The sequence below is a fragment of the Myxine glutinosa genome, chromosome 5, assembly GCF_964187855.1.
Source record: "Myxine glutinosa chromosome 5, kmMyxGlut1.1, whole genome shotgun sequence".
NCBI lineage: Eukaryota > Metazoa > Chordata > Myxini > Myxiniformes > Myxinidae > Myxine > Myxine glutinosa.
In genome coordinates this window covers 54,925,638-54,935,932 of record NC_136265.1, presented here as the reverse complement: position 1 = coordinate 54,935,932, position 10,295 = coordinate 54,925,638, and the positions used below count along the sequence as shown (strand labels likewise).

The 10,295-nt window shown below is 46.9% G+C and overlaps 1 protein-coding gene across 1 annotated transcript in view; it reads left to right on the top strand.

Annotated features, from left to right (window-relative positions):
• Nucleotides 1–1,913: 1,913 nt before the first annotated feature.
• LOC137428604 (uncharacterized) overlaps nucleotides 1,914–10,295 on the top strand; it is a 39,465-nt gene continuing 31,083 nt past the window's right edge. Inside the window, exon 1 of the mRNA XM_068118507.2 lies at nucleotides 1,914–2,146. Within this exon, the coding sequence (XP_067974608.2) occupies nucleotides 2,026–2,146 (121 nt within the window). The 5' untranslated portion in view covers nucleotides 1,914–2,025. The remainder of the gene's footprint in view (nucleotides 2,147–10,295) is intronic.

The window sequence follows — 10,295 nt, the reverse complement described above, 5'->3', positions numbered from 1 at the left end:
CCAAAATCGTTAACTTTCCTCCCCCAGCCCCCGCTACTCCCACCAAATCGCTATCTTTCCTCCACCAGCCCACGCCACCCAAATCGCTATCTCTCCTCCACCAGCCCACGCCCCCCAAATCGCTATCTCTCCTCCACCAATCCACGCCCCCCAAATCGCTATCTCTCCTCTTCCAGCCCACGCCCCCTTATTGTTATCTTTCCGAGACCAGCCCACGCCCCCCAAATCGTTATCTCTCCTCGACCAGCCCACGCCCCCCAAATCGCTATCTTTCCTCCACCAGCCCACGCCCCCCAAATCGTTATCTCTCCTCCGCAGCCCACGCCCCCCAAATCGCTATCTTTCCTCCACCAAATCGCTATCTTTCCTCCACCAGCTCCCGCCACCTCCACCAAATCGCTATCTTTCCTCCACCAAATCGCTATCTTTCCTCCAGCAGCCCCCGCCACCTCCACCAAATCGCTATCTTTCCTCCAGCAGCCCCCGCCACCTCCACCAAATCGCTATCTTTCCTCCAGCAGCCCCCGCAAACCCCACCAAATCGCTATCTTCCCTTCACCAAATCGCTATCTTTCATCCACCAGCCCACGCCCCCCAAATCGTTATCTCTCCTCCGCAGCCCACGCCCCCCAAATCGCTATCTTTCCTCCACCAAATCGCTATCTTTCCTCCACCAGCTCCCGCCACCTCCACCAAATCGCTATCTTTCCTCCACCAAATCGCTATCTTTCCTCCAGCAGCCCCCGCCACCTCCACCAAATCGCTATCTTTCCTCCAGCAGCCCCCGCCACCTCCACCAAATCGCTATCTTTCCTCCAGCAGCCCCCGCAAACCCCACCAAATCGTTATCTTTCCTCCAAAAGCCCCTGTCACCCCCACCAAATCGTTATCTGTCCTCCCTGAGCCCCACCCCTCCTAAATCGCTATCTCCACTCCCCCAATAACCCAGCCCCCCCCCAACTCACCATCTTTCCTTCCCCAGCTCCCTCCCCCCAAATCGCTATATTTCCTCTCCCAATCCCCCCAAATCGCTATATATCCTCTCCCAATCCCCCCAAATCGCTACATTTCCTGTCTTGACAACTCACCTTGTCTCTCCCAATCCCTCCAAATCGCTATATCCCCTCCCAATCCCCCCCAAATCGCTATATTTCCTCTCCCAATCCCCCCAAATCGCTATATCCCCTCCCAATCCCCCCAAATCGCTATATTTCCTCTCCCAATCCCCCAAAATCGCTATATTTCCTCTCCCAATCCCCCCAAATCGCTATATCCCCTCCCAATCCCCCCAAATCGCTATATCCCATCCCAATCCCCCCAAATCGCTATATCCCCTCCCAATCCCCCCAAATCGCTATATCTCCTCCCAATCCCCCCAAATCGCTATATCCCCTCCCAATCCCCCCAAATCGCTATATCCCATCCCAATCCCCCCAAATCGCTATATCCCATCCCAATCCCCCCAAATCGCTATATCCCCTCCCAATCCCCCCAAATCGCTATATCCCCTCCCAATCCCCCCAAATCGCTATATCCCCTCCCAATCCCCCCAAATCGCTATATCCCCTCCCAATCCCCCCAAATCGCTATATCCCATCCCAATCCCCCCAAATCGCTATATCCCATCCCAATCCCCCCAAATCGCTATATTTCCTCTCCCAATCCCCCTAAATCGCTATATCCCCTCTCCCAATAACTCTTCAACAAAGTGGTGCACATCATTATCTTTTCTTCTTCAATAAATATGCGGATCAAGGCTGTGAGGCAGCATCATTGGCTGATGTCGCTGCTGTGCCGCTGATGCAGTGTCCCCTGTAGGTGCCTGCGATATCTCGCCTCCTCTTCACGTGGAACACCATAACCCAGAATGTTTAGAAATAAATCTTCGGTTTGTGGCGAATCTGCGACTTGGAATTGTGGAGTAAAAGGAGTTTCAGAGATCGTTTGAGGGGAGCAGAGGATCTTCACTCGGACATTGTTGTTCGTCTGTTTAGGGCTGTACTGTACTACACTATACTGTGCGTGATGGACCGAGATGTCTCCGGTGAGGAACACAAGGTGAACTCTCCAGGGTCCACGTGGGTCTCCGATGGGAGGAATCTGCTCGGTCCAGGAGGATCTCCCGCGGATAAGGAGTTCGGACCCGGTACGTGACGTTCTTATTCCCTCTTGTTTTGATGTTTAATGGCGTTTTCAGAGCAGTGAGGCAACTAAACACTCTGACGTAAACAAGTATGGGGGGCTTTATATTTGCCCTGTTTCTTTAATAAAATTTTAAACCGATTAGCAGAGTCGAGAGTGGTTTTGGCTTAATCGGCAAAGTGTATCCGGTATACCTGACGAGAAGATCCCCCATGTCTCGAGAAATGTGGAAAAGGCGCGATCTGGGTTTCCCGTACTGAGGGCATTGTCACTTGTGTGAGGAGATCCATGTGTTCCAAATCTTCGGGAACCTTCCACCGCTCGCAGATCCCCGTCACGTGACACCCTATCCCATGTAAATAGGAGATTAGAGCGCAATGTCCGAGTTTGAGCAGAAAAAGGATTGCCTGGTCTCTTCGGGAGAGTCGAGGAAACGAGACCGAGGCCTCGACCAAAAAAGGTGCACCTCATAGCACCATCTCCCCTTCATAGTGCAGGTCTCCCACTGAATGGGGTTACCCTATATGAGTTTCAAAAAAAAGAGGACACAGAGGACACATGTATATATATATATACTAGCTCGGCTCGGCTCGCTACCGTTACTGAGGAACGGGCTTATTTTAGCTGAGGATAATGACTGTACCTGAGTTGCTGTGTTGTCATGATTTCCACCAATCATAATACAAACAATTATTTTGCACAAATTTATTTGTTGTGTTTGTGATATTACATTTTTATAGGCAGTTTAGGTTGAAGATTTAGGTTGAATGTTTTTTTTTCAAGAAAGAACCCCTCAGCACACACATCGGGGAGGGGTAGGTGCAGACTGGAGGTTTGGGACGATTACACCTCACCACCACGTAATTCAAAACACCACACAGCCATAAAACAGGTAATAAAAACACCTCACCACCACAAAATTAAAAACACCTCACCACCACGAAATTGAAAACACCTCACAGCCATCAAACACGTAATAAAAACACCTCAGCCATAAAACACATAATAAAAACACCTCACAGCCATAAAACACGTAATAAAAACTCCTCACAGCCATAAAACACGTAATAAAAACACCTCACAGCCATAAAACACGTAATAAAAACTCCTCACAGCCATAAAACACGTAATAAAAATACCTCACCACCACGAAATTAAAAACACCTCACAGCCATAAAACACGTAATGAAAACACCTCACCACCACAGAATTAAAAACACCTCACAGCCATAAAACACGTAATAAAAACTCCTCACAGCCATCAAACACGTAATAAAAACACCTCACAGCCATAAAACACGTAATAAAAACTCCTCACAGCCATAAAACACGTAATAAAAACACCTCACAGCCATAAAACACGTAATAAAAACTCCTCACAGCCATAAAACACGTAATAAAAACACCTCACAGCCATAAAACACGTAATAAAAATACCTCACCACCACGAAATTAAAAACACCTCACAGCCATAAAACACGTAATGAAAACACCTCACAGCCATAAAACACGTAATAAAAACACCTCACAGCCATAAAACACGAAATTAAAAACACCTCACAGCCATAAAACACGTAATAAAAACACCTCACAGCCATAAAACACGAAATTAAAAACACCTCACAGCCATAAAACACGTAATAAAAACACCTCACAGCCATAAAACACGAAATTAAAAACACCTCACAGCCATAAAACACGTAATAAAAACACCTCACCACCACAGAATTAAAAACACCTCACAGCCATAAAACACGTAATAAAAACTCCTCACAGCCATCAAACACGTAATAAAAACACCTCACAGCCATAAAACACGTAATAAAAACTCCTCACAGCCATAAAACACGTAATAAAAACACCTCACAGCCATAAAACACGTAATAAAAATACCTCACCACCACGAAATTAAAAACACCTCACAGCCATAAAACACGTAATGAAAACACCTCACAGCCATAAAACACGTAACAAAAACACCTCACAGCCATAAAACACGTAATAAAAACTCCTCACAGCCATAAAACACGTAATAAAAACACCTCACAGCCATAAAACACGTAATAAAAACTCCTCACAGCCATAAAACACGTAATAAAAATACCTCACCACCACGAAATTAAAAACACCTCACAGCCATAAAACACGTAATGAAAACACCTCACCACCACAGAATTAAAAACACCTCACAGCCATAAAACACGTAATAAAAACTCCTCACAGCCATCAAACACGTAATAAAAACACCTCACAGCCATAAAACACGTAATAAAAACTCCTCACAGCCATAAAACACGTAATAAAAACACCTCACAGCCATAAAACACGTAATAAAAATACCTCACCACCACGAAATTAAAAACACCTCACAGCCATAAAACACGTAATGAAAACACCTCACAGCCATAAAACACGTAACAAAAACACCTCACAGCCATAAAACACGTAATAAAAACTCCTCACAGCCATAAAACACGTAATAAAAACACCTCACAGCCATAAAACACGTAATAAAAACTCCTCACAGCCATAAAACACGTAATAAAAATACCTCACCACCACGAAATTAAAAACACCTCACAGCCATAAAACACGTAATGAAAACACCTCACAGCCATAAAACACGTAATAAAAACACACCACCACAAAATTAAAAACACCTCACAGCCATAAAACACGTAATAAAAACACCTCACAGCCATTAAACACGTAATAAAAACACCTCACCACCACGAAATTAAAAACACCTCACAACCATAAAACACGTAATAAAAACACCTCACCACCACAAAATTAAAAACACCTCACAGCCATAAAACACGTAATAAAAACACCTCACAGCCATTAAACACGTAATAAAAACACCTCACCACCACGAAATTAAAAACACCTCACAACCATAAAACACGTAATAAAAACACCTCACCACCACAAAATTAAAAACACCTCACAGCCATAAAACACATAATAAAAACACCTCACAGCCATAAAACACGTAATAAAAACACCTCACCACCACAGAATTAAAAACAACTCAGCCATAAAACACGTAATGAGAACACCTCACAGATACAAAATTAAAAACACCTCACCACCACGTCATTTAAAAACACCTCACCACCAAGTAATTCAAAACATCTCACCACCACGTAATTCAAAACATCTCATCACCAACTAATTCAAAACACTTCACCACCACATAATTAAAAACACCTCACCACCACGTAATTATAAATACCTCACCACCATGTAATTCAAAACACCTCACCACCACGTAATTCAAAACACCTCACCACCATGTCATTTCAAAATACCTCACCACCACGTGATTCAAAACCACCACAACGTTATTAAAAACACTTCACAACCACGGAAACAAAAGTTTGAGGGAGTCGTTAAGTGACAACACAGACACTGCCCAGATGTGTAGATATATAGATAAATGACTGTACCGGAGTTGCCGTTTTGTCATGGTTTAAACCAATCATAATTCAAACAATTATTTTACACAAATGTATTTGTAATATACGTGATATCACATTTTATAAACAATTGAAGTTGAAAAAAAAGAAATTCCCCAAAAAATTCCAAAAAAAAAAAAAATTTGGCAAATTTTTCAAAACAATACCCTTAGGACATACCGACGGGAGAGATATGTGCATACCAGAAGTTTGGTACGATTTTACAAAAGTTTGAGAAAGTAGTTCAGTGACAAGACAACACAAGACAACACAGGACAGGACAGACGCTGCACAGACATATATATATATATAGATATATATTCCTCCATATGGCTAAAAAAAAAAGAAATATATATATTGTTACGGAACCCAACGTCGGCCTCTGTCCCCCTTATCGAAGGGGGATTAATCCCCTCGTTTATGACTGACCGACGTGGTCCCTGACGCTACCCAGCTACCTCCGGAAAGGCAGGTGCACAGCCCCGTTCGTACCGCGGCCAGATGTTTAATTGCCGAGCGGTTTTAGCACCCGCGGCACGAACTATTAACAGAAACTAAACCCGATCCTGAAACGTTGGCCAAATCATGCCACAGGTGTCCAATGTGGAAACCTCAAAGACGAACGGATGTGAAGAAGAAGAAGGCAAAAGGTAGGAAATATGAATATGATTTATTACTATTATTTACACAATCAAAGAAACCAAGGAAGAAGGAAAGATAAGAAAATAAAGGCAGAAAGAGGGATGGACCAGAAGGGCACAGTGCAATATTAACTTATTCTAAACAGGCTTAACTTATACCCCAGGACAAGACATACAGAACAAACTCACGTACACAAAAGGATGGAATGGCAGGAATGGGTGGAGGGATGAGAAGGTTCAGGTCCGTGCAAACGGCAGGGCTGGAGGTGACAGCTCCGACTCCTCGCACTCTGGTTTACAGAACGGGCGACAGGGAGATCCGAAGACCGCGGCACGTCGAGGTTCGCGTGCCCGCCCTGGTTGGTCTTCAGGGTGCTGGTTGGTATCGCGAGCAGGGTGTGCCGATTCTTATTCGCTTTCCCCTCCAGAGCTCACTCTCTCCTCCTCAACTGAACTCTTACGCACTTCCACTCTGCTGCTTCCCCTCCACTGGGCTCAACTCCACTCTCGGTGGACTGCTTTTCCTCCACTGAGCTCTGACTCAACTGGTGGACTGCTCTTCCTCCACTGAACTTTCAACAACAACCACCGGTGGACTTCTTACGCACTTCTCTCTCCGACGCATCTGCCGCGAAAAGGCTTCACGTGCGCTTTTATATCGCCTGGGGCGATCAAGCCGCCGGCCTCCAGGACACGCCTACCGGGCCGCTCACTGCAGTGCCGGTTGGCTGGCACGGGCTCTTTTTCTCCACCCCTGATGACGATCGGCGACCACGCCCTTCTTCTCCGAGTTTACCTCGTGGCTAATGGAGTCTTGCGGCGAAAACCGCAACCCCAAAGCAGCAGCGGCGAATGCAGTTGGCAATAGCTGACAAAAGGGGAATTGGAAGGGAATCTACTTCATTTGAATTCGGTGCAATGCAGTGTTAACTAGTGGGAACAGAGCCTTAACCTACATAGAATAAGGAGATAACTATAGAAGGATATATGATTGGCTACGTGATTGCATATGGAATAACTACGGGAACGACCTTTGACCTTTATACACAACAAATGGAGGAAGGAGGGTGATATTTTACAACAATTAAACACAATTCTCATATCCATAACACTGCACCCTCCTCCTCTTAGGCACGTCCCGGGCCTATTACTTTTACCTTTAGTGTGGCACGTAGGTGTAGTTCCCTCTACATTTAACCTGACCCTGAGTGTGACAGTTTTAAAACACAAATAAATATGTCCCGCTGCTGCATTGCACCCTGCCTAACAGACTCACGCCCACAGCTAACTGAATTGCGGAATGGTTTTCAAACTACAACATGAACGATGGGGGAGCATTATTTACAGTTACGCTACTTGTATTTACAAAACGCAACCCAGGACCTGCGATTGTTCTTTTGGGGGGGGGGGGGGAGACAGCCTGTGCTGCATCGACGCACCAGAAAGGACCAAAAACGCACCAAAGCACCAGCACGCACCAATCGGTGCACAGTCACCACAGTTCAATAAAAAAAAAAACACAACAAACCCCTGGTGCCGGTCTTCCTCTTCGGCTCCCTCCGCTGGCCATTGTCGTTCTTCCAGATGTTGTCTTTCTTCTTTGCTGGCGGCCTATTTGGACTAATAAAAAGGCACACAATGCGTCCATTTTCTTTTTATTTATGGCCCATAGGGCCGACTATGTGTGGTTTACCTGTGTGGCATAGGTGCCATGTTACCAAGGTCTGCCAGCAAGATCTCGGGCCATCATGGCCGGTTCCAGCAGAGGGGCCATGCCCCCACCCGTGGGGTCCATAAGTGGTGCTCAGCCACAGACATGTGGTCCATAAGTGGTGCATCGATGCAGACAGCTGGTTGCGGGAGTTTCGGGCACACAATGGCGGACTCCCGCACGCTCCCCTTGGCGCCCAGTGGCGCACAGTCCTCGGGTGGGAGACAAGTAGGGGGTGGGGGGGGAGAAGACAGGTGAGCGAGGGGTAAGGTCACAAGGGTACACATCAAACAAGGCAATGCAAGACGAGGTGCATACGGAGAGCGAAGTGAGAAAGCTCGTCCCTACCGTACGTCACCCCCCCTGTTACCTACCCTACCCTTGCCCTTACCCCATATGTACAAAAAGCTACACATTTACAAATTCGTCACTACTGTCACGTCTTCCCCATATCTCCCTATACCAAATTCGTCCCCACAATCCCTCTAACCAAAATTTGCCATCACCAACTCATCATCAATCCTCATAAGGAGGGAGAGATGGAACACAAAGCACAATGTCACACCCACGTCATGATGCGTCTCACATTCCAAACATTTGCACAGTAAAAATAATCGAAACATCCATGGCATGGTGTGGAGTCCTGTCACCTCAGCTCAGGTGAGTGGATGTAGATGGTGCGAGGAGATTCTTAATCCTAACTATCTTCTAAATGACATTAACACAATTTACACAACCCGGGGTCTTTCCCTGCCAAACCATTGGCCGTCTTACTCTATGCGGTTTTAAGAACCAAATTCCCATTGACCAAACTGTGGTGCTTCATCAATTTGGGGTCTCGCTCCCCTGATTCAACTCCCTGTGCCCTTGCACAATTTCAGGACTGGGTCGTGTGGCTCTCCCAGCAGGTCTACCCACCTGCACACCTCCACCACTGTAGTTGCCTCCGAGCTTACCTGCTCCTCACCCTAACCTATCTAACTGGGGAAGGCCCTCTGGCGCTCTCCCCACTCGGTGCCCTCTCTGGCACTGGGCCACCCGGGTCCGTCCTCCGGATCCTCGGGCCCCATCCACAACTCTACCGGCTCCCAGAGCCCACCTGCGGCCTCACCTGGCCGACATCCTCACAGTGGTGGAGTGCCCATTCAACTACACATACCAACAGGCCACACGCCCAGCCATTTCCACGTCACTAATGCACCCATCCAAACACCATTCTTCCCCGACGCACCACAGATGCCAATATCCAACCACAATTTACCTACTCCCTCTACCTAACTCTTAAACTACCCTCCCCGGGTATTCGTGATGGGGTCCATCCTCCTTTCCCCCATCCACACCTTCACACCATCCACTCCACTCCACAGTTTCCACCATACTCACTCCACGACCATCCATTCCATACTCCATATATTCCACACAACCATTCTCCATACACCTGTAGTTGCACACCTGTGCAATCACTCCTACTGGTGCTTCCTGCACCCTCCTTCCGCCCTGGACCATTTGGTCAACACAGCACACAATCACCAATTACTCAGTCATACACTGTTCCATACACCTGTTCATTTGCACACCTGTGCAATCACACCTGGTGCCACCTGCACCCTCCTTCCTCCAAAGCTTCTTCATTCAATACAATACTCACCATTACTCACTCATACACTGCTCAATAGACTTTCACGCTCAATACAACTCACACGGCATCATCTGATCTACATGGTGCCCTGCTAAAACTCGCGCTTCCCCGTCGCCCCTTATATTATTGCGCTCCTTCGTCATTATAATCCAACTACCCTCTCTATGTCCCCACTACCTGTCCACTGTTGCTACTTAAACTTACAGTTACCTATGGTCATCTTCTCTAGATCCCTACACACTTTATCCTAACCCTCCCAGGCTAGTTTTCACTGCCATAAACCCCATAGCTATTGCTCCTTTGCCCCCTCTGTGTGGGATGGCAGAGTTGCCATCCCATCACATCGGGCATCTTCCACTACCAATTTGGCCCATCCAATTTCAGCCAATCAAAAATTTGCCAATCACTCTACCAATCATCTGCCAATCATCAAATTTTTGCCAATCACAAATTTTGCTGTTCAAATTCACTACTGCTATCACCCTCACACGTCTACTCACTTGAGCCTCTCGGTGCGCCAATTCATTTCCAAAGCTCGGCTTCGCAACGCTGAGCAATGAATGCGGGTGGTTTGTTGCCGGCGGTTGGATTCGTCCGGCATTCGGTGCAGGGAAGGGGGCTTACCCGGGCCGAGATTCCATGCACCATCTCGGCACGGAGCCGTCCGATGGCCCGATCTCGCCCTGCCGGAACGCCTCAAC